At 38.7% G+C, this 25,883-nt stretch overlaps 1 protein-coding gene across 2 annotated transcripts; it reads right to left on the bottom strand.

The window, feature by feature from the left end:
- Nucleotides 1–2,805: 2,805 nt before the first annotated feature.
- adgra1a (adhesion G protein-coupled receptor A1a) lies at nucleotides 2,806–25,479 on the bottom strand. 2 transcript variants are annotated; one of them, XM_059532423.1, is made up of 7 exons: nucleotides 25,251–25,479; nucleotides 19,692–19,847; nucleotides 12,215–12,342; nucleotides 11,152–11,275; nucleotides 7,218–7,369; nucleotides 6,743–6,838; nucleotides 2,806–6,597 (listed from the first exon to the last, which is right to left on the bottom strand). In XM_059532423.1, exons 2-7 carry the CDS (start codon nucleotides 19,692–19,694, stop codon nucleotides 5,127–5,129), a joined length of 1,974 nt encoding a protein of 657 aa, XP_059388406.1. In that variant the 5' UTR covers nucleotides 19,695–19,847; nucleotides 25,251–25,479; the 3' UTR covers nucleotides 2,806–5,126. The 2 variants fall into 2 exon arrangements, with proteins under 2 accessions (XP_059388406.1, XP_059388407.1); XM_059532424.1 differs by lacking the exon at nucleotides 25,251–25,479 and having other exon boundaries at nucleotides 19,692–20,152.
- Between the last annotated feature and the right edge of the window lie 404 nt (nucleotides 25,480–25,883).

The following is a 25,883-nucleotide window of genomic DNA, read 5'->3' as shown; positions in this document are numbered from 1 at the left end:
CACATTTGGCTCAGAATGCATTCTGAAATTCTCACAGCATTTTTGCTACAATTATTATGAGGTATTATGATTAAAATGTGTTCTTACCTCAAGTCTAAATGCATTTAGGAAAAATGGCAATTAATAATAATTTTGCTATAGTTTTTGCTTGGACATGTTATTTATTAATATTAACATTTTCATTTTCATTTCGCAACTTATAAAGTGTTTAAATGTTTTTAATTTGCATATTAAAACTAGTGTAGAAAATGGCAAATGTAAATCATATAACAGAATTTATTTGGAACAAAATTTTGGACACATGTACGGTAAAATGTAAATTAAAACACAGAACTACATTACCATTTTACGTATTGCATTGCCATTTTGCATATTTCAAATTGCTACCCATATGTTTCCATATTTATTTACCATTGATGTACAACACTGACAAAAAAAATAGTCATTGAGTTGTTTATTCAGTTAACTTGGTTAGTGAAGTTGTTTGTGTAGGAAAGATTTAATCAATGTTTGGAGTGGCTTTCTGAATTTACAATGTGTTATTTATAATTTCTTTGTTTATTGTTATTGGTGATTCCAGATTGCTGTAATACAAGTTAAGATTTCCTCCCCTATTGAGACTGAGCTACACATTCCCTTTGTTTTATTTGAAACATAAACATCCGGAGGAGAATGGCACCTACGCTGGAATTCATACAAATGTAAGGAACATATCTACTGAAACTGTATAAAGCATTTTATGTTGCCTTTTAGTGGAAAATAATCAAAGGGTGCAACAGTCTTCCTGTGAAGAAATCCTGAACGTGTGTCAAAGGTTCAGATGAAGGCAATCCACGCTTCCAAGACTCATGTATGAACTACTGTACTTCTAGATTCCGTGTAAATTTGAGTTTTTTTCAAATCTCAACTTAGGACTTGGACTAAACATGCAGCAAAAGAAAAAGAAAAAGTAGTTTCCTCAAACGGCACATGGCAAGAGATACTAAATGCACACAAACACAAAGCCCTGATCTTAATTTGGATTGTATAGTTTTCTTAGTTTAGTATTGTAATGTCAGGCATGAGTGCATAAATCTTTGTTCTTTATTTTCAAATGCTGTACAAGAAAGTTTTTTTTTTTTTTTTTTCGATGTCAATTGTAGATGCAGATAATTTAGCATTTAGCTTTTATTCATTTTTGGAACACTAATGAAGATCCTTTTTAATGAAATCTGACAGCTGTACTGTATTGGACGTTGAAATGGTAGTTGCTGTCAATTGAGGGACAGAAAGCACAGAGATTTCATTAAAAATACTCTTCATTTGTGTTTCAAAGATGAATGGAAATCGTATGGATTTGAAACGGTATGAGGGAGAATAACTGATGACAAAATTCACATTTTGTGCTTTTTAAATAATGTTGTGTTCTATGGGAAAATGGTGTCATTTCACTTGACTATTGACTATAAGTCTGTAGCAATTGTTAATAATGACCGCCCTGTCTTTGTATTAATTTTTACCCCATGTATTTGAAAATTTATTCTTTGCGACCACTGTTTGGTGCAACACCAATATTGTACAAGTACCTGTTCATGATTTCTTTTTTCTGCATGTTGCTGTTTAAACTAAAAATTGTTCTATAATACAAACATTTTCAATGGTGCTTTTCACATTATTAAATTGATGTCATAATATTTTTGTCTTCACCTGTTTAAGGCAAATAAAAAGCTACTGAACGCATTTTTAAGAATGTTCACATGAGGTAAAAATAAACCATGTTCAATTTGTACATATTGTGCTGGATTTATTTGCTATAGAAGAGGCCTATGCTATAATTTTTAATTTTATTTTTTTTTGCTTTATAATTTTTTAAATCTCTGCATAATGGATTTTCCATTTATGGTACGGAAGAAAATGTTAATATACAGAAATTTCCATTTTAATGTTGAAGGAAGTGTCCGTAAATTTAACAGAAAATGTTCTGGTAATTTTCTGCCAGTACATTATCAGTTTTTTTACGGAATTTTTTTTTACAGTGTTCCCTGAGAAGGGAATGAGACACTGCGTCTGATTAGTATCATTTTAACAACACCTGATGGGTTACGGGGTGAATGCGACATTGCTTAAATCCCATTTAGCTTTAACGAATGACCTACGTTTGCCCCTTAATTATTTTCCTTTTCTTCTTGATTTTAATTCTTACACATTTTTAAGTAGACTTAAGGCCTCTTCAATTAAACGTAAATGTTTTTTTTTCTCTGTTTTGAGAAGTCTACTAGTCACAACCTCAAGAAACCTTGTGGGCAACTAAGTATTACAGCAAATGTTTAGTATAAAACATTGAAATGTTTCCAAGCATGTACCAGTGGTAATCTCTCACAGCCGTTTAGCTGGGAGGCTAAAAACTCCTATACAGTTTGAGTAAGGAAATGCTGGCTGTTCTTCATCATCTCTTGGTCTCCTACAGTTCCGAGATGATGTCAGAGTCCTTGACAACAGAATGTGTGAGCAGAGATCAGCTGCAGAGCAGAGAGGACTTATGAATAAACAATCGTCCAGGCCCTGCAGCTCTGAGGACTGTCAGCAAGAGCTGAGACGCAGGCACAATAAGTACACGCCCAACTCAAGGTGAAGGTGATGCCTTATCTTCCTGCTGAATTCAGGGATGATTTTGACAAAGCACAATGGCCTTCAAACAACATTGCGAATGGACGGAATGAGAAATAGATCTAGTTAGGGAAGTAATCAAGCAACTTTGGGCATTATGCATTGAATTTCCCTTGCTACTTTGAAGCCTCTTAACAGCAAAAGAACAGGACCACAGCATCAGGTGATAAAATACATTTATTGAAAATTGTGACAAATGTAAAAATCAAAAAACTAAAAAAAACCTGACTTTGGGTAAGGTCAGAGCACATATCACATGTACTGACCAAAAAATGACTGCAGTTCATGAATTTGTTATAAATGACAGGTGGGTTGTGTGGGTGAAGATAAAGCACACACAAGGTAAATCAGGCTGCTAGACAAATTTCATTTCCTCCATAGAATCAAGAGAATGCCTAATAGTCTCCATGTGCTACACATCTGAAGAAAGCATGGGCTGGCTGGTGAAAGGCAATTTGAATTAATATGTTTTTATACATATATATATATATATAATTTAATGGTAAAACTCTCTGGGGTCAATAGCCAATATTGATTTCATGCAAATTTATATCTTGTATAGTTGTAAATGCAACATGATCCCTGAGCTCACAAAGAAACCCAATATAAACAAGGAATCTTCCAAATGTTTCACATTACTCTTCAGTTGGCATTCTGATTAAATAATGGCACATATTATTAAGAAAAAAATAAGACAAATACGATCACATGGTACTTAAAAAATTATATTACCCCTTAAAAATTAAAATAGATATATGTAGCAATTGGCAGATTTCATGTGTTATCAAGTGTTTATCTCCATTTAAATTAGGAATAAAATACAATATGCACACCAAATCATATATTAAGTTTAAAGAAAGAAAGTTGCATCTGCGCCAATTTATATATTGTAAATCGGGTTTGCTGATTCAAAACAATTAAATGAAGAATAAATAGAGTTTAATAAATAAATCACATATTAGGTTCAATTAAAGCAAGAATGTTGTGTAAATTTGATAAATTTCTTGAATCAAAATTCTGGTCATTTGCCCTCATGTTTCATTGAACTTATGTTATTTAGTGTTAAGATTCCATTTTATTCTTGATTTCCTCTTTTTGAATCAACGTGCCTAATTATTTACAATGAGTTGGCAGAGACACATTTTTTCCCCTTTTTGTTTTCATTTACTCACTGCTTGTTTGACAGATGAGGTTCCATCAAGTTAAATCATACAATTTTTGTGAGCAAGGTGAGTTGGCACAGTGATATAAACTGTTAATGAGAATCCTTTATTCTAATGTAGAAAGTGAAGCCCTCCTTTAAATTTTTTTTGCCTCAGAATAAATAACCATGAGTGTTTACAATAAGCAAAGACACGTTCCTGTCGATCACATGAATATATGTAGCTATATGTAGCTCGTTAGGTATGTAAATGATTGCTTCCTACATTATGGTGTGCATGCTTTAGTGCAACACAAGACTTTTGATAAATGCAAAACTGATACGTTCTGTAAGGCCATTGACTTGAACTGATCTGCACATCTTTGCCAGTAATTAAATACTGTATGTGCATACATCACATGTGCAGTTCAAAATGCATTCTGACTGGGCACCTCTCTTCATGATTTGTCACCATGGAAACACAGGGAGCCTATTTGTTTGCTGCTTTTATGTCTGTAGATGAAAAAAATGACAGCTTCATTGTGACAAACACTCACCATTATCCACATAATCACAAACTACTTTGCACTTTCAGGTAGATTTCAGTTTTAAGAGTTGCATTTTAATTATTAAACTGTTTGGCACCTATACTGTAACTCACATATATGTTCACTGATTAATCTTGAATTTCATTAGTGGTAATTCACAGTTTTCCTTAAAAGTAAAAATCTAATTAAGTGCTGATGTTTTCACACTTGGCGATCCATTTAGCATTTTTTTATTAAAAGGCTAAACACAAATGTGGGAGACTTTGGCTCTAGAACAGAGGACTTTTCTTGCACAAATAGAAATTTTGCTATCTATATACACACAAGCATGTTGTCACATGCAAATAGACACAAACACATGCACTCACTACTTTCTCACCTACTAAACACACACACATACACACACACACACTCACACATCCACAATGACATAATTTCACTTTATGTTACCATACCCCAAAACACATGTACAAAAATCAGTTTGATTATTAAAAATCTTCCAAATTAAAATGTATGTCGTGATCTTTGCTGCCATATCAAAATGGCAAGGGGACAAACCAAATGGAGCTGGGATGAGACATGAGATGAAGTCTGAGAAGAGGTAAGCAGAGGTTCAAATCTCTTTAAAGGGGAAGAGAAGGTATATGAGGCAGGTGAGAGAGGGGAAGTCACAGCAGAGGGACTACACAGTAGCTTAGCTCAAAGAAGAGAGGGCCTTTGGGTAACAGCCCTGGGACTACACAGTAGTTTAGTTCAGGCGAGAGAAACAGGTTAGCACATCATTCACAGGCCTACACGGTTGTCTCGTTTTTCCAAGGACCAGTCCTAATGTTACCTGTGGAATCAGAGGTAAGTACGTAGTCCTCATGCTGACTACTATTCCGACTCAGCGTCCCTCTCCGGCTGAGGGTGCCTTTCCTGCTAAGCGTGGCCTGGGAGCACAACAGAGTGGCCTTCGGAGGGGTTGTATCCAAATGCAGCATGGTTTCGTCCTCTTTATCTGCCATTTTTGCACAACTGTACACCAGCGGACCCTTGTCAGGATCCTCCGCCTGGCAAGGGCTGACAAATGGGTCAGCTTTATGGCAGCATATGCTCGAGAATGGGTCTGCTTTAGCACAGCACATGTGTCTGTGGCATGAGAGCTGACTGTCCAAGAGTGCGCTATGGCAGGAAAAGCTATCGTGAAGACTGTGCGAAGCCAAACTCTCAAGGTGAGGACTGGGACTGGGGCAGCGCAGCTGGTTGTCTGGGTGGGGGCTGTGACAAGAGAGTTGAGTGTCCAAGTGGGACGTGTGGCAGGTGAGAGGGTTGTCCAGGTGCACGCTGTGGGGGCTGTCCAGGTGGGAGCTATGCACACTGCCATCCATGCTAGTGGAGGTCATGTGATAAGAATAGTCCCTGAGGCAGGGCCGAGGTCGGTTGAAGGAACGAGTCTTAGACCTGTCCTTCAGGCAGCTTTGCAGGGGAAGGGTTGGCCGGGGCAGTTCATCAGGGAGGGACTGCGGGCGAGTCATGCTCCCGATTAAGGAAGAGGGGCTGTGAAGGGTGGCACAGCAGGTGCTCATGTGGTTCTGGGTGGAAGGCAGAGTATCCAATTTGCAGTGCGGCAAAGGGGAATGTAGGTGTGGGGAAAGCAAAGGTTTACCCAGGCAGGACGAGTCGACCTGGCAGTGGATTTGGTTCTGCCCGTGGGATGGTGTATGGCTGTGACTTTGAGTAGGAGGAGCAGCGTTCCCCGCCGGCTCTCCGTTGACCTCCACCTTTGGTTTGTTGGGGCAACAGGCCCACCACCGGTGCCACACGTCGTCACGTTTCGCACAGTGCTGAATCAGCAGAAAAAGTCCCAATGTGACTGAAAATGCTCCGTATAAGCAGCTGAAGATCATGTCTAGAAAATGGCCCTGTGATACGGCCAATGCTCCAAAAACCCAGGTTGCCAGGAAGAGGAAGAGAGTAAAGGCGGTGGCCCTCAGCTGAGCTTTGAAAGAGTGTTCATTGGCCAGCATGGAGGCTGTGATGGCTGTGCAGCCTGTGTGATCGCCGTGCTCACCAGGTTCTCCGCTGACAGCGTGGCAATGGCCGATTTCAGCTACAGCTAGACGCTGTTGTTCTTCGGTCATGGCCTTGAGCTCATACTTGCGCTCAGGGTGCCGCTTTAGCTGCACAAATATCCATAGAAAGTAGATGCACATTACCAAGACCAAGAAGGCAGTGGGACCATAAAAGCCCCCAAGACTGGGCTTCCAGGCCATCCAACAGCTGCAACAGAGAGAGAGAGACAATGATTAAACTGACAGTGTCGATACCACTCTAGATCTAAATACAGAATCTCATAGTTACTATGGCACAAATTAAGATACATCTCCCGGAATCAGAGACATTTAAATGTAAATATGGTACTTACTAAGGGGCGTCATCTCTGCTACCGTAGTTATCCAAGCTAACAGCAGCCGTAACGCCCACTATAATTAGAGGGATCCCACCACTGACCAGATAAAACCTGACAAGATGAGGGTAAAACAAATTTTATTTTGTCTGGAGATGTGAGATCTTTTCCCAAACAGCAAATACATTGCATACCAATTAAAAGAAAAATATTACACTACTATGAAATGTTTGGGGTCAATTAAAAAAAATATATATATACAATGTTCCTGATTTACTGTACTTTTGATTAATAAATACAGCTTTGGCAAGCACAAAAGACTTTGAATAACAAAGAAAAAATTCTTACTGATACCAAACCTTTGAATGGTAGTGTATATTGTATATATACCAACTTATCTCTTTAATAAAAAATTAACTCTGTATTGAATAAGAACCACTATTGAATCGGAGTTCTCAACCTTTAGTAAATTCATAATCTTTGTGCTGTGTACCTGAAAATGGTGGTTTTAGGGCGTGGTTGGTTGGGGGGGTCCCTGTCCTGAGGTATGGGTGGAGCCTTGGACACCTCCTTGCAAATATTCCTGGCAGTGAAGAGCAACCATAGCATGCTAGAGAGGGAGGTGTAGTGCAAGATAATGCCAACCTGTCAACGAACAAGACGAAACATTAAACACTGAAAGCTCACTCATAGAAAGCAGACTGGCACAGAAAACTAAAGCAGCAGCGTGTGTGTGTCTGTTTGAGGAATGATGCACTGAGGTGGGGTTTGAGGTAATCCTCCTCAGACAGTGAGGTCATGCTGTTGTCCTCTTTGCTCCAATGCGCATACTGCATCCAATCAATCGACACATCCATTCATATATACCACAAATTCTCAAACTCACAAAGAACAAAGTGTGCTTTCATTACAGTTGCAAATGTTTCTTTTAACATGAATCATTATACATATTTTGTGACATAATGAGAACATTTGATCACAAAAGTTCAACAAAATGTTCAGATTTAGATCTAATTTTGCTGCTTTTGTCATGGTATGACTCGTGCTTCCCTCCATCTGATGCCCACCACTTGGGCATGGGCCCATGCCTGCTTGTTTTGAGAGGGCACTGTACTGCACAGCAAAATAAAGCATCTACATATATCCATAAAATACAGTCATTGTCACACACACAGAATTAGCACAGCTATGGAGACAATTTTTTTTCAAATCGGCATCATTTGGCCACAAACACTCCTCTGCATCTAACAGTTAGTCCATCTCTGGCTACACAACTGGGGAAGAAATGCATGGCAGTGGTAAAATACCTTATTGTCCCATTCAGTTGGCAAAATGATGGCATATTTCTCATAATTTGCTCTCTGTCTTCACCTGGCACATGCCTTCATGTACTTCGTACTTGTACTTGTACTTCGTAATTGCAGTTGTGGGGGCAGCTGTGGCCTAATGGTTAGAGAGCCGGACTAGTTACCAGAAGGTTCCGGGTTCAAGTCTCGGTGCTGGCAGGAATTGTAGGTGGGAGGTAGTGAATGAACAGCACTCTCTTCCACCCTCAATACCAATGGCTGAAGTGTTCTTGAGCAAGGCACTGAACCCCCAGTTGCTCCCCGGGTGCTAGATCTATAGCTGCCCAATGCTCCGGGTGTGTGTTCTCATGGTGTGTTCACGTCTCACTGCTGTGTGTGTGCACTTGGATGGGTTAGACCAACTCCAGAGCACCAACTCCGAGTATGGGCTCCCTTACATGGCAAATATCACGACTTTCAATCAAACTTCCTCTGTCAGTCATTTTTACATACAGTTACAGTACTGAACCTGACTAATTGTAACTGACAATTCCTTTTTTTAAATTCCTTTTTTATTTTTAGAATTAAAATAAACTGAATTTCGAAGAAACACTTATCCATATTGCTCATATGCATGAATTATGGGAGTAACTTCCATTACACTGTAAACAATCAGCACAAGGTTCTATACATGAACACAATATTAAGCATTTTTAAAAACTGGGTAATGAGGTTAAGTTCTTCTACACATCCTTCAACCACCGATCATTAAAAGGAAATTTAAAAGTGTACAAAGCATTAACAAATTACTTTCACCATATCATAAATGACCCCAAAAGCTTGATTATTCCAGTCAACAATATAATACAATTTTAAATATCACCACAGTTATATATGCTTATTATGTGTATAACGTGTAGCCTTAATCAAAATTTCTCATTAAAGGGGTCATATGACATTGCTAAAAAGAACATTATTTTGTCTATTTGGTGTAATGCAATGTGTTTATGTGGTTTAAGGTTCAAAAACACATTATTTTCCACATACTGTAGATTACTGTTGCTCCTCTATACCCCGCCTTTCTAAAATGAATACATTTTTACAAAGCTCATCATTCTGAAAAGTGAGGTGTACGCTGATTGGCCAGCTATCCAGTGCATTGTGGTTGGCCAAATTCCACAAGCGTGTGATGGAAATGTTACGCCCTTTAACATACTGTGATGCCATGTGTCCCAGCATGACATGACAAAAACAATAAAACCCATTATAAACGAGGCATTTGTTGCATCAAGTGGGGACATAATTACTGATTATAATTACTTATATTGTGTTTTTACAAGCTGCGTATCATGCGTAGCATGTCTGGAGAAACATCAAACAACAAGCTCTACTCTAGTCTACACTGCTCAAAACCCGCATTTGAATCAGTGGCAAATTCTTTAAATATGAAAACGTACTTACAGACTGTGAGCCAGAAGCACAAGACTGTCCTTGCAAAGTTGGAACTGCCCCACTTCATAGAAACAGACCCGGCATTGTAGGCTACTCTCACAGGAAACAGTCCTAGTCCTCCGCAAAATGCGCTGCACACATCTGAATTTTTGGGTTGAACTGTTCCAGAACACTGTTGCTAATACAACTTAACTACTGATTTCTAGTTGTGTCCTCTTTTGGAAGGCCAAACTAAGTAGTTTCGCTTTCACACAGAGACAAAGCGTCTCCATGACATGGCGCTGGCTGCAACAGCGAGAATAAAAGTTATGCCTTCTTTCTTTGCGTGAACATTTGGGCGCCGTTATGCATATCTTCCCACATAGTGACGTAGACATGTGGGGGTGTGTTAGAACGAGCAATTTTAGGAGGGTGTGGTTGACTCTTAAATTTTATACAGAATATCTCTTTGGATTTGAGACTTTAGTCTTTGCAACTTTACAGATTTTCTTTATGCACTATGCTTGTAACACTTCAATGAGAAAGGAAAAATGTAAATTACATCATATGACACCTTTAATAATAACAGTGAGTGATAATATTTCCAAAGAAATTATGTTAATTTGATAGATAACAAATATTGTATTCACTTCCTTTAGAAACATTCTTATAAATACAACTGATAGGGATTAGAAGTGAAAAGAGAAAACGATTACATTTTAAAAAATCAGTGTGAAAACAAACCTGAAACGAGACGACGTAATTCGCGAAAATAAGAAAATAATCAGGAAGAAAATAATGCAGCGGACTGAAAAGAGCTCTTAACAGAGATATTCTTGTTATACCATTGTAATATACCATTATAATTCTTGTAATACACATTAAAATACCAATAGTTATGTTATTCTCCTGACATCTGAAAACACAATGTGCAGGTCATTCAGTCAAACTGACGGATTATTTGCAGTGCAACCTTATGATTATAAATTAACATCCCATGATTTAAAATGCATTAACCTCACTATAAAAAGTTGGATAAATTTAATTTTAACTACAAAAGCAAAGTTTGTCACGAATGAACAAACAAACAGGATAGATTGATAGGCAGATATTTTGATCGATTGATATTCACAATCATAATATTTTTATGTCATAATTTGATATATTTTATCAAACGTCATTTTTCTTTTAATTCTTGATTAGTGTGACGAATATGACATTTATCGTCATTTATACCATGCAGTATTTTACCTTCACTGCCCCGGTGTATATATACTGTGTTTAGGCCGCATCTCAAATTTATGCTCATTATGGCTTCAATCATAAATATGATGCTTCTTATCCTAAAGCGTCACTGACAGTGAATCAACTGCTGTCATTAACTAAAACATGTTTAATAAGCGTGCAGCTATAAACATAATCCAATTAATCTAACTCACTGATCCAGGCTGGAAATTATCTGTGATGAAAGAATAAGTAGCTACACTTTGAAAGGCCATAGCAATACTAGAACCCCAGTGCATTAGCCTCTCATTACTGGGCAGCCGTGCCAAACAAAGCCCTCTGTGCCTTAGCACATGGCGACCATGCCAATTCGGGAGTCAAAGTGGCCATATGCTAGTGACTCTGAGCTGAGAGCCACACACGCAAGGCATGAATAATGTGGTTCACTCAGGCCAAAGAAACAGGGTAGAGAACTGGGAGACTTACAACTTGACAGATCACAGGGTACTTGATCTGGTTGATGCCTCCTGCAAACACCCCAAACGTCATGGCAGTGTGGAAGAGGAAGTTGAGGAGCATGTGCCATCCTTTCCTACTGATTCGGATTATGCTGCAGAGACACATGCACACACTCATATCAGATGAAGAGACAGTTGCGCCATGAGTAATACATCAACAGCTAACTACTAAAGGGAACAAGTAACTGCCTTTGAAGCACAATGCTATGACTAAAGAATCTTTTTCACCCGTCTGCAAAGTGTCTCGAAGTAGAGCGGCTCACTAAATTTGGCACTGTCCCTCTAAGGTTAGAAGTGGCCCCTTCTTCACAGAGCAAACATTGCTCACTGGAAATATCTGTGACAGTCAGGGGTGATGATACTATAAATATTGGCGGTCTGACTCAGGATCACAGCACTATGGTGGCAGTCTGTCCCAAAAACATTCCCTACTGTGACCTTCCAGTGTTAGTATTGGTGCTACAAATGGCATGTTGTGAGTAGAGGAAAACTGTAAACAATTTTTGCCTGAAGCAAACCGTTTAACAGTGCAAAAAGGCAGCATGGAAAATAGATATTTTTTTACTAGATTTAATTACACATTAACACTCAATTTCATTGCTGAAATTTGGCTGGAAAAATAAACAGGACCAAAACAAATATATTATATTATGCAAATATCTATAATGCCTATAGATATTTATCAACTGATGTTTATTCATTTCAAACTCATTTATCACAGGAATACATTCAATATTTAAAATATGGTCAAACAAACAGCAGTTATTAAAATATTTACTTTTTTTTTCTGTATTTTTGATTAAACAAAAGCAGCCTCGATGAGCATAACTAACGACTTTAAAAAAAAAAAAAAAAAAGTCTTATGGACCCCAAACCTTTTAATAGTGGTATAAAATGTCGGCAATAATTTGATATTAGTGCATCCTTAACTCTAATAAACTAATCACTAATCACACAGCTTATTTTTCAGATCTATGCTGTATTTAATAATTTATGCTACTGGTGCAGCTTAGTTGCAATAAAACACATACCTGTGATGTACAATGTATGTCATGATAGAAATCAGCAGGCAGAGCAGCATCACTGCAGTGCAGGCGTACACCACTGGGTGCAAATAATCCCCTGGATATGGAGGAAAGGACAGCACCCTCTTTAAATCCTGTCAATAAAATCATGAGAAATAAAAGAACATGTCAAATGATAAAAACTCACCAGTCTTTATTGCATATATGCATTAGCCTAATAGCATCAGTCTGCTTATTTGCTTCTTTATGAATTTATTAATGCATATACTGTTAGTGTCTATCTCAGCTTCTAACATTTGCAGTCTCTTATTGAAAAAGTATGTGTGGCACTACAGATGCACAACATGAATAAAGCTGTTGGATTTAAGAAACTGACCATTAAGACAGTTTTATCTGTCCAAATAAAAGAAAAAGGGGCAAGTTGGAGGAAGAGACAGGAAGAAAGAGAAACAATACAAGAAGGGAGCGCTTTCCCTATGAGCCAAAGACTACACCCCCATACGCATCAATCTCTTTTAGTTTGTCTATTTTATCACCCAGCCCGAAGAGCCCCTTTATTGTGTGCCTGAAGGGCTCCTTCCACTCTGGAAAGCAGCAACACAGATGTACATGCATGTCTTTACACTCCAACAGACTGAATATGCACTATGCTCCTCATTACAACAGCCAATTTCCCTTAGTCTCCATCTTTAAATATGTGACAAATATGCAGACCTCATTTAACACTTCTTTCAATATCTGGGAGTGCAGCGAGGCTTAAAAAAATCAGTACAATGCTATTATGTACAAGATTGGCCATTTGAAATTTAAACGGTAGCTAACAAATAAACGAAAAAGCAACATACATGTTGAAATTATCCTACAACAAAAAGTAAACATATCCCTTAAATCCTGAATTTAGCCAGTTAAGAGATTTAGCCTTGCAGTGTTTTTTGCATTTGGGCCCATTATTTCCTGTCTTCCCAGAGTGCATGTCTGCTTCAATCCAAGGTGAGATCAGCACAATTACTGCCCATTAATCAGTTTCCTATAAAATATCATTCAGCGTCACATTATTGATCCTTTGACCTCAGTTCTTCAGCAAAGATACCATACCTTTAATGCTTAAGATATCGAACCACTGCTGCACTGAAAGTTAATGCTGATTAATATCAACTCCTCTGGTGCCCCAAGCAGAGGAAGTCATTTCAAACAGTGTGCCCATGAAACGGTTATTAAGGCTTTGGGGTATACTACAGTCAGTGCTTTGTACTAAATACAGATCTTATCAGTGTCGCCTCACTACAGGAATTATCTGAATTTCACTCTGTAGTGTGTATAGGCCTACGTAAAGGCAATATTTGTCACTCTTTTAGGATTTTTATTTGATATCAGCAGAGCCAACCAAAGCTCTTGTAGGTGAACCAATGATTCACTTGTAAGAAATTTCAAAATATTAGGCAAAAATACAATCTTCCATTAGAGTTGGGTAAAAATAAACTCCAGTGGATATCTGTGGCAATTACACACTAGCATACACATGCACTCAATAGCTCATCCACCCATCCATAGCAGTTTGATGAGAATGTGCCCACTTTTCAAGCTCTGTGACTGTGACCAACCACCCCTTTGACTCACAGTTAACTGTGTTTTTTTTTCCAGACAAAAGTTTGGGGTCAGTAAGATAGTTTTAACCTTCTTATGCTTTCAAGTATAAGAATTGTATTTATTTAATCAAAACACAGTAAAAGATGAATACATTTAATGCATCCTAGCTGAATGAAAGTATTAATTTATTAAAACACGTTTGAACTGTAGTTTACAGTATATGTATCTATCTACCAGTATGTATAAAATAATTGATTGAATAACATGACTGGAGCTGCTACACTTACTTCTCATTTCCAGCTTGGTCTTATCCAATCAATATATGTATCAATCAATCATTCTATCTGTCTAACACCTACCTAATCTAATCATATTCAGGACATAAGCATTGGACCATCCATTTATTTACCGCTTTAAATAAATTAATCACATGAATGGACCTGCTAACTTCTGGTCTTAACCCATAAGCAAGCAAGTTGAAAAAAGGTCAGTGAATAAAAAGTGAGCTCTCAAGAGATGCCATTTCAGGTCTCAGCCAATGAGCATGCAGAGAGGAAGAGGATCATCACTGGCTCAGTAGGACCTGCTATCATTCTGCGCACTGACCCTCTTTCTTCCAGTAGTAACATTCCATGCCACAAGTGTAAATGCAATCACAATATCACAGACTTGCAAAAAGAAAGCTAACTATACTACTGCTGTAACTAAGACACCATGCTTTCTCACTCAGACAGGCTGTGCTTGGATTCAATACGATTAGCGAAACAGCATAGGAGTTTGCCCCTTAAATTGATTCAGGTACATCGTCCATTCATGGGCCAATGTGACTGACAAATTTATTGTAGTCGTATGAGGAAAGTGACATTTAATGAGGCACCACCCCACACACGGGTTGGCTTTACACCAGGTCATTCTCTTCAGACTTATTTAAATATTGTGTGGGAAAGACAGATCCGATTGGTTATCCAGATAGAGAAGTCAACCGATGTTGCCAATTGTAAATTTGCCGTGTTCTGATTGACTGACGATCCGATCTGTTTGATTGGATCGTGGTGATCGCATGTAAATGCCAAGTGTAAACAAAACAATTGACTAATCAATACAGTGCCTTTAAAGTGTTCATCAAAGCTAAAACCATTCAATCTCATAAAACCTATTAATATTATGTTATAAAAATTGGTGTGACTTCTCCATATTTAGGTCTTTGATGCATCTTGAGCATTAAGAGTGTTCTTGGCTTCTCCTTCTCTGTGGCTCAGTGAGCATGCTTATCTTGGAGACAAAACTTGGTCAATCAGTCTGCTCCAGTGCACAGACTCATCTCTTCAACAGAATATGACTGCTTGGGTTTGTTGCAGGCATATCTTCATAAACATATAGCAACTATGCACACTTGCATACATCCACACAAATGTTGCAAACATTCGTTGTGCAATATATAAATGTCACATGCATGTGCATCCAGAAGGCCTACAGGCTTGCATGCACACATGCTCTCTTTTTACTCTCTGTTACACACAGCAGTAAAAAGCTCATTATACAATCATCATTGTATTCTTTCAAAAAAAAAAAAGTTTAATATTCAAGATTTTGCTTCCGTATAAACAACTAAAATGAATTACCATATGATCTATAATTAAACTGACTTCAGTATGCAATTAAGTTTCCCTCTGCAATGTTGGTGGTAGGGAGCTATGATCTTCACTGTAATTCTTGTGGAAAGTGTGCACTTGTGTGCGGTTAAAAAGAGCTGCTCTGAACACCCCTTGCACTTTCATGTCCTCTGTAATCTGAAAAAGCTCTTTTGCAAGGTCTAATGGATAATGTGGCACTCGGGAGAACATACTTTGTATTTTTACACGGCTCTCTGGAAAACTCGATTCATTCGCAGCATTCAGATATTTTTGTACACAGACAATGCTTTACAACTGACCGCTCATCCACACTATCTATGTTTTCTATTTAACTTGTGTTATTTCTCTCCACAGTCTCAACAAGAAGGCTAATGGAAAAATCAATATTTAATGTATGTTTACTTATTTATATCTATTAATATTTAAATATCTTCAGGGTGATCCTAATCACTTAATTACAAAAAGCGTAGAAGCTAAGGCACTAAATAGACACAAAGAAGACCTCGAATAAATAGAAGAAACAACTTGTTGCTTACTACATCTAAAAGCCTTTTGAGTTCTACAGCTGTATCTTTAGATGGTAGAGGTGGTAGGAAAATGGCCCCAGCAACCAAATCATAAATGTCCCGACTAGGGATGTAGCTAACAACCGCGAGCTGGTTGAAAATCAATTCAATGTGACAATTCAAATCAGTTGAGATGCTAAACAAATCGCGATTCAATTAGGGATAGGAGTTTATATGAATGTCTTTCTGAGGGGAACTTACTGTCTTTAGAAAAGTTTATATAGTATTTTTTCTTTTCATCTTGTCTCTGTATAATGTATATTAAAGTTCATAAGTGCAACGCTGCTTTGTTTACAGCGGAAACCAAGGAAATAGTTGAAGCGCCACCTGCTGGCAGATTGAAGAGTTTGCATCTTGTTCAGCTCAACTGCTGTTTCTTTTTCATGCAGATATTTTAAATGTAGTGTCACTCAGACCATTCTGATTTTGCTTCAAGTTTCGAAATTATACAACCTAATTTAGATTAAAAACTGCTAATGTTGCATGTTCAACCCGCTATATTGCAAGTGAATCACTCGCATATGCGACTAAATCTTCACTCTGGGTGACTAAATGATTCTCAGATTTTACTTGCCAGTGTGTGAGTTGGAGGTTAAGTATAAAATAAGCAGAAATATATTATCACTCACAGAACACTATGACAGAGCACTTCAGAGTTCTCTCTCAGTCAAGCGATCTGTGATTTCTCAGTTCATCTCCAAGAATGGGCAGCACACCTGTATTTTGTGTGCAGCAAACTAGTGTGAGGGCGCACAACTCACCATCACATTGCTTTTTTCTCAAACACAAACAAAGAGACAGAGGGAGAGTGTCTTACATACCATGCAGAATTTACGCTCTATATGTAAACAATATTTTTTGTTGTTTTTTTCCTGTCAAAATACTATGGTTTTCTGGTAGTGGGTGGAACTAATGAGCTATTATGGTTTTGACCTATTATGGTTTTGGTTTCAGCAAATCAGTTTGAGTGAATGCACATAACCTGATTAATATTCATGAATCCAGCAGCTCGTTAATCCTTAATGCGTTTTATATTGTTCTTATTGGTGGGATTCGTAGTATTATTATTAGTGCTGTCAAACGATTAATCGTGATTAATCAATTCTAAAATAAACGTTTTTGTTTGCATAAATTATGTGTGTGTACTGTGTATATTTATTATAAAATACACACACATTAAGTATATATTTTGAAAATACATACATGAAATTTGAAAATAAAAATACACCCCTAGTCCCAAGCAATATTTTGTCCAAACTGCTGATGGTTTCGATACTTATTGGTCTTATTGGTGTCACTGGTGGGAAGTTGTGGTCTAATGGTTAGAGAGTCGGACTCCCAATCGAAAGGTTGTGAGTTCGAGTCCCGGGCCGGCAGGAATTGTGGGTGAGGGGAGTGCATGTACAGTTCTCTCTCCACCTTCAATACCACGACTTAGGTGCCCTTGAGCAAGGCATCGAACCCCCAACTGCTCCCCGGGCGCCGCAGCATAAATGGCTGCCCACTGCTCCGGGTGTGTGCTCACAGTGTGTGTGTGTGTTCACTGCTCTGTGTGTGTGCATTTCGGATGGGTTAAATGCAGAGCACAAATTCTGAGTATGGGTCACCATACTTGGCTGAATGTCACTTTCACTTTTTTTTTTTTTTTTTCACTTCACTTTCACTTTCACTGTAGAGACTTTTTAATTCCCCTAAAGCCACATCTGTTCATGAGCTAGTTAAGATTAATATGTCTTGCCTTAAGTACCAAAAGTTTCAAATCTGGCTTGAATTGACTTTTTTATTATTATTATTATTATTAAAGGGACCCTATTATACTTGGGCTAGCACACTCAAGCCCTAAAATAGTCATATTATTTGGGTCCCCCTCGAAAAGGAGATGGAGCATCTCAAGGGGTATTCCCTTTAATAAAATTCTAATTTAAACTTATTTAGGTTCATAATTTTGATCAGGAGGGCAATTAAAATTGGTTTACCTGATTAACCTGTTTTCATCCACTTTCTGAACAGTATGTTTCAGTTTAGTTTTCTTTAAAGCTCGCCTTCCAAAAAGCACAGTCTGCTCACATTGGTCAACCGGCCTCAGTCTGTTCTGATTCGTCTATTGAAAAACCATAATCAGTGAGTATAAAGTATAAATTAGTCAGTAGATGGACATGATGTAGCTAGGTTACGGAAATAATGTAAGAACTACAAATGAGGCATTTAAGATGTTTTCTATTGAAAAATTAACTCCCTTTGGGACAGACTTTGTGCTTTGTTTATATGCACAAACAGCTATATTACACAGTACGGATAACATAACATAAAAAAAGCAAATAGGTCTTCTTTAAAAATAAATAAATAAATAAAATAAATAACATCCGTTGATCAGTACACTACATTTTGTGCCAAACATGACCACCCTATGATCAGCTTTGCGAGAAGAATAATACTTAATGTAGTGAACTTGTGTTTAAGGACAGGTAAGCGGATGGTAAAAAAAAAAAAAAAAAAAAAAAAACACTCAGAATGCTTTCATATATAACATTGAGGTGCTGAGAAAAGTATACAAAACGAGGCTTGTGATAAAAAGGAATAGATGTTATTTTCTCTATTACACCAGATGTACATCCACACAATGGCATTTCCCAGCATCGACACTGATCAAGGTCCTGTGATTCACTGTTTTAATAGCTTGTTTGTTTACAAAGAATATAATCTTATCTTAATCTTTTCCTCTGCCTCCTTGCAATATGTCCCTGTTTGCAAAGCGAAACAACGCCCTTGCTAAGATCTATGTTCTTAAATTATTAGATCAAGGCAATTCCTAACACTGTCACTGACTTTAGGCCTAATTGGTTCTGGTCTCTGTCCTTGGTGCTTAAAACAGATAAAACGCTAAAGGCACTCTCCATGGTGCTGCTGTGATCTTACGTGTCTTTTCTGTATGGTGGAAAGGGGGGGGGGGTGCTTTTGCCTGGTTGGCTGATACCAGTGACCTGATTGGCTGGATATCTGAAAAGAAGAAGCGTCATACAGCCAATGTAGACGTCATAACGCACACAATTAAAACCTCTATCCACGTCATTCAGTCGCGAGTATACTTTGGTGCTGTCATAGATAAAGACAGTGTAATCGGAAAACAAAGCAAAATCGCCTTTGCCTCAGGGATAACCAAGGCCACCGACACGCCACAGCCCCTTGTGATGATTAGCTGACAATGACAATTGATATTCATTGCACGCGCTATCCAGCTTCCAGAGCCACCAGTGCGGTTACCCTCTGACTAAATCCCTTCTACACAATCTCTTCCGTTTTCAGAGATTCAAAGGCATCGACTACTCGTAACTGAATAAAGTTCATTTAACAGTGCAGCGATGTTAAGCAAGCGTCTGGCACTGCAACAAATGGACCCTCTTTCTCTGCCATTAAAAAACGCAACGACAATATATGGTGCGATGCCATTGTGAGGCATTTCGGTAATTTCGTATATCACTTCGGAGATCAATGCTAATGCCCAGTGCTAATGCCCAAACTCTCAACTGACTGGCACTGGTACTACACAGAAAAGTAACTGATTTATATCATCACCGAATTTTTTTTTTTTTTTTTTTTTGTGGATTACGCAGGAAGAGAGACCAAAGTTTTACCTTATAACATGAACTGTCCTAAATTGTAATAAAAAATATAAATGAGGTACTTTAAATCACTCACCATCAGATCAGCAAAGTTAGGGTCCAGCTTTAGTGCAATAGGATCAAGTATCACAGTCGGTTATGATGTGGCCATCTGGCGCGTGGCCCATGTGCACGCGGAGAGAAACGGCATTCCGACAGGCGCTGAGGAGGGGACATTCTCCAGCAGGAGAGGCTGCAGAACATCCGAGAAAAAAGCAAGAAACAAAGCGAACGTCACCATGAACCCTTTCCTCGTTCAAAGTCAGCTCAGAATTGACGAGCTTCAGTCATTTGCGGCGATTTCCGTCGGGCACGTGCGCATTTGCCGTGACGTAAGTCTTTAGAAATATCACTGGTGAAATGTTCAAGCACAGGCATTCGAGAAAAAACAATAGTGCGACCTTTTCACAACGTAAGCAGTGTAAATATGGTTTTAAAAAGTCTTACTGTAACCTGAGAGCCCTAAAAACGATTTAAAACCCTCGTGTCTCCAAAATCGTAATCCTATGATGAGCAAACAAAGCCAACACCCCTTACCTTATACCAAAATGGCACACTCAAGACCAGTGGCGGATTTAGCAAATTGGGGGCCCAAGGCGAAGGTATGTATGGGGCCCCCCCATCCGATTTTTAAAAAAGAGCGAAAAAAAAAAAAAGACTGAATTGTGGATAGGCAGGTAAAGCTAATCTACGGGGAAGTGAAGTTTGAAGAGGAGAAAAAAAAAACTTCCCCTTTGAACCCTGCATACACTTCTTTACTCCAAAATGAAGATGGAAAGCAGAGACCACACAAAGTGTAGCACTACACAAACTAATAGTCACGATTGAACCCAACAGATAACAGATAACAAAATTTGCCAAAATGCCAGGAAAACCAGCACTGTTTATTATTTTTATAAGAGCAAATTAACATAACCAGCAAGACAAGTAGTAAGGGTAAACCCCCACAAACAGCCATATACTTAGCAAATATTGCATTCTACAAACAAACCCATGTACAAGATACAGGATATTGTAAGTGAATTGACATTACATTTGAGATTGAACATTTCAAACATTCTACAAACAAACCTATGTACATGATAGTGTGTGTGTGTGTGTGAGAGAGAGAGGGCTGAAGTTGCAATTGCCATTGCATAAGCAGACCCATGTACAGGATACAGGGTATGACAGAAAGTGTGTGTGTGTGTGTGTGTCATTGTCTGAGTGAGTGAGTGAGTGTCTGTGAGTGAGTGTGAGTGTCTGAGTGAGTGAGTGAGTGAGTGTCTGTGAGTGAGTGTGAGTGTCTGAGTGAGTGAGTGTCTGTGAGTGAGTGTGAGTGTCTGAGTGAGTGAGTGTCTGTGAGTGAGTGTGAGTGTCTGAGTGAGTGTCTGTGAGTGTCTGAGTGAGTGAGTGTCTGTGAGTGAGTGTCTGTGAGTGAGTGTGAGTGTCTGAGTGAGTGAGTGTCTGTGAGTGAGTGTGAGTGTCTGAGTGAGTGAGTGTCTGTGAGTTTCTGAGTGAGTGTCTGTGAGTGAGTGTCTGTGAGTGTCTGAGTGAGTGTCTGTGAGTGTCTGTGAGTGAGTGTCTGTGAGTGTCTGTGAGTGAGTGTCTGTGAGTGAGTGAGTGAGTGTCTGTGAGTGTCTGAGTGAGTGAGTGTCTGTGAGTTTCTGAGTGAGTGTCTGAGTGAGTGAGTGTCTGTGAGTGTCTGAGTGAGTGAGTGTCTGTGAGTGTCTGAGTGAGTGAGTGTCTGAGTGAGTGAGTGTCTGTGAGTGTCTGAGTGAGTGTCTGAGTGAGTGAGTGAGTGTCTGTGAGTTTCTGAGTGAGTGTCTGTGAGTGAGTGTCTGTGAGTGTCTGAGTGAGTGTCTGAGTGAGTGAGTGAGTGAGTGTCTGTGAGTTTCTGAGTGAGTGTCTGTGAGTGAGTGTCTGTGAGTGTCTGAGTGAGTGACTGTGAGTGTCTGAGTGAGTGAGTGAGTGAGTGTCTGAGTGAGTGAGTGTCTGTGAGTGTCTGAGTGAGTGAGTGAGTGTCTGTGAGTTTCTGAGTGAGTGTCTGTGAGTGAGTGTCTGTGAGTGTCTGAGTGAGTGACTGTGAGTGTCTGAGTGAGTGAGTGAGTGAGTGTCTGAGTGAGTGAGTGTCTGTGAGTGTCTGAGTGAGTGAGTGTGAGTGTCTGAGTGAGCGAGTGTGTGAGTGAGTGAGTGAGTGAGTGTCTTTGAGTAAGTGAGTGAGTGTCTGAGTGAGCGAGTGTCAGTGAGTGAGTGTCTGAGTGAGTGAGTAAGTGAGTGAGTGAGTGTCTGAGTGAGTGAGTGAGTGAGTGAGTGAGTGTCTTTGAGTGAGTGAGTGAGTGAGTGAGTGAGTGAGTGAGTGAGTGAGTGAGAGTCTATGAGAGAGAAAAGAGAGATTGTTCTCCACATGACACACTTCTGACACATAGAGTCCTACTTGTTGACATTTTCTCACAGGTCTTCTCACCAACATGATGTGCAGATGTAGGAGCTGTACCTGTAAAATAATAATAATAATAAAAAACATTGTCACCAACTAACAAAATGGTCTATGAACAAAATGAGTGTGGGACAATTTTGTGGTCCAATAAAAGGTTGAGTCAATTACCTTAGCTATCCAGAAGTTAGTGATGGGCTTCTTTCTTCTATTATGAAGTGAAAGAATAACAAAAAACAACAGCAGTCAATCATTGGGATTAAGAAATAATTAGAATTTTTCCTATTTTTAATTTTTTAATTGGATGAATGAAACACTTTTTTCAGTGTGCTACAGCAGGTGATTTTTAAATCAAATGTAATTTTAAGGTAAAATAAAAAATAAACATCCTATTGCAGAACTGGCGTTTACTTCTGGCTTTTCAAACGTCTATGCAAGTTCTAATTTACAAAAAAAAAAGAAAAAAAAAAACATTTCAGTTTAGTCACAGTTTAGTCCGTTTCGTTTCTCATCCAACACGTGAGAAGTTGATCTGAACATCTCTTCATGATCTACTCGTGTTCAGGGCGCGGACCGGTACAGCTTCAGTGTGCGCAGAAAAGGGACTCTTATTTGTGCGCCAGTACACCTACAGCTGATCGCCGATTGCGTATTTTAAGCAAAAACCGTCCAGTTTCGATTTATGGCTGGTCAACCTGTGCATCCCTAAAAAAAAAAAGACCCCAGGAGAACATATGCATTGTAAGCAGATGTAAAACCGATTCCGTACATCTGCTTCATAAAAACCTGCGTCTGACGCATGTCATGGGCGGAAACAAACGGCATTTGTGAAGTGAAAGCTCGACAGTGTGAGAGAAGCTCATCAGTGGAGAAACCACAGGTTCCTCAGATGCATGAATGTGCACTTTCATCTGTTTCGTTGTACCTGCTGCAGTGGACTACACCGGCTTGTATGGGACCTTTGCGAACGATCGCACATCTCTCCTCGGCTGTGAGCTTCTTAGGCCAGAGAGCCGGGTCATCTGTCAGCAAGCCCACAGTGCTTTGGTTGGTGGCAGCAGGATTAGCACAGCTAGGGCTATTACTACACTGTAAAAAAAAGAATTGTAATTTTAACAGTAAAAAACTGTAAAAAAGCAACGGAAATGCTTAACAGTATGTTAATTAATTGCTTAACAGTATGTACCCTTACAGTGAAAAACTGTAATAGCTCTCACAGGACATTTCATGTAATTTTACTGTAAAATACTGTTAAATGTACAGATTTTGGAAGAACACTGTTAAAAAAAAATACCATAAACTTACCATTGCATTTACCGTACCTTACCGTAAAAATAAAAATAAAATTTAAGGTATAAAACTGGAAGCTGTGGTTGCCAATACTTTACCTAAAAAATACTTTAGAAACATTTATGTTTAATGGCATTGAACTAAATTTTACCGTAAAAAAACATTGTGGCTATTTATTGATGATGGCATAATCGTCATGTAGTGGCCTGATTCACTGAGCTCATAAAGAGTCTTATCTTTCATTGTATGGGGAATGTTTAATACTAATTAATATTTCATGTTTTTGAGTATTATAGCTCTGTGACCCTACCGCATGCAAGCTAGCAGTGACAAACAGGTAATCTGAAGAACTTTAAAAACACACGATGTACAAAAAAGGATTAAAACTTCTAACGTTATATGAGTTAGCCTAGATCAACACAGACATCAAGAATCGGCGTATGAATCTCAACAACGGTGACAATCAACAAAATAATCAGATAAAACTCTGAACATCACAAAACAAGTTACTAAAAAGTTGCAACAAAAACAACAGCAAAAATAAAAGCAGATAATAATAATAAAAGAAAATACTAAGGCAATTCAGCATAATTTATTCATGCTGCAATGCATGTTGGGAGATATTGATTGAGTTTTGATTGATGGCTCCCATCATGCACTGCACTTATATCCCCGTTGTTGAGATTCATATGCTGAATCTTGATGTCTGTGTATGTCTGAAAAATACAGTAGTTCAAACCTTTATTGTGCAAATTTTTTTTACAGATTCTTCAGATTATCACAACACGGATGGATCACATGCTGTAGAATCATAAGTCTACTACAATTAACTTAGTTTAAAAAAAAAAGGTAAATTTCACAGGGTTATTTTAAATTGTGTTGTTGTTGTTGTTTTTTTGCCCGTAAATTTAAGTCCCGTAAAACATAAAAGGTTGCCACCATTTTTTTTTCATGGTAAAATACATCAGCCACATCTGCCGTTTTTTTTTTTTTTACCGTAAATTTCACCGTTTTTACACTAACAGTAGAACTAGGCTAGGCGGTTGACTCACCAAATCCCCGTCATCGGTGTCAAAATGGCCATCACTGGACAACTCTTCCACCTCATCTGTGTCAACCTCGATAACTCTGTCGGTGACGGCGGGCAGCAACAACGTGATGTCCTCATTGTCTTGGTCAGCGTTATCCTCCTCCTCACCTAGCGCCACTTCACAGCTAACGTTAGCTGCTGCTGCTGCTGCTGTAATGTTAGCGCTTTGGATGTTGTTGTTCCAGTCTGTATTAGCAGCCGTAAAAAAGTGTGTCAACTTTGGCAGCGTTGCCAAATATTTATTGGCGTCTTTTCGCTTTTTTCTTTTAATTGACCCGCTTTCGTAACTTCTTTTCATTTTCCCGTTTTGATTTGCCTTGCGTCGTCTCTGTGTATTTCTCAGTCCTCCTGTCACTGACTGTGTGTTTATCTTTCGCGCCGCGCAGCGTTATGGACTAGTCCATTTCATTGTGAAAACAGGGGGTGTATGTGTAGGGACAGATAACCATGAACTGGACATTTTAACCACTACTTCAACGTTTCAACGTATTTCTTAAGAATATTAATAAAGTGTACCTTGCTTTTGAAGCATTCATGATGATAAGGGGCCTTTTCTTTTTTTTTTTTTTTTGAGGTTTGTTGGGGGCCCCCCTTCTACGACCGCTGGTAGGGGGCCCCAAGCAGCCGCCTACCTATGCCTCTATGTTAAGACCGCCACTGCTCAAGACGTCCATCAGAAAATGTTATTAAATGAACACAGGACACATGAATTCATGAGCTACCCTATTTCGTGAACCGTATCAGAATTAGACATAGGCTACTATCTGAACGTAACATTCACCTCATAGGCCTATCCTTACCTATTTTTAAGAGAGCAACTGGTGTCGTACCCCATCTTTACGTCCCATTATCTGATAGACTTGACGAGCGTAAGCGCATGTAATAGGCTACAGGCTTCTCCATCTATAAGGAAGGCAAATATCAGGTCTTGGGATTTGAACCGAGATCCGAGGAACCGGTTCCATTTTTCAAACCAAATAGCGTAACCAATGATTTACATGACGCTCGGTTCCGTGACTGCTCTCGAATCTTCGTTTTTCCGCCGATGCAGAAGGAAAACCGTGGTCAAATACTCTAACTGTGTTTCCCGTACTACCGTGCACCGCAACACCGCCAATGAATCTTACAGCGTGAGACACAGCGCGACAAGTGTTTAACGAATGACTCTAATGAGCCGATTCTTTTAGTGAATCAAAAACATAGGCTACAACACAAGACGCTTTTCCGATTCTCGAGCAAATGACACTCATGAGTCGGTCCTTTATTGTGAATCAAAACACTTTTGAACAAATAAGCTGTTACTGAATTTATATGACTCACTTTCTGACCACCAAGTTATTATTTTGGTCATGTCCGACTCGAAATGGCATGGCTACTGGCATGTTTTTAATATTATTAAATTTGTAAAAAAAAATTAGCATTTAAAAACATTT

The sequence above is a fragment of the Carassius carassius genome, chromosome 40 (assembly GCF_963082965.1).
Source record: "Carassius carassius chromosome 40, fCarCar2.1, whole genome shotgun sequence".
NCBI lineage: Eukaryota > Metazoa > Chordata > Actinopteri > Cypriniformes > Cyprinidae > Carassius > Carassius carassius.
This window is presented reverse-complemented; position numbering and strand designations above follow the sequence as displayed.

Coding starts and splice junctions, on each gene's coding strand:
- adgra1a (XM_059532423.1), bottom strand. Junction 11,276..12,214: donor ACATACATTGTACATCACAG/GTATGTGTTTTA, acceptor GTGTCTCTGCAG/CATAATCCGAATCAGTAGGA. Junction 6,839..7,217: donor CCTAAAACCACCATTTTCAG/GTACACAGCACA, acceptor TCATCTTGTCAG/GTTTTATCTGGTCAGTGGTG.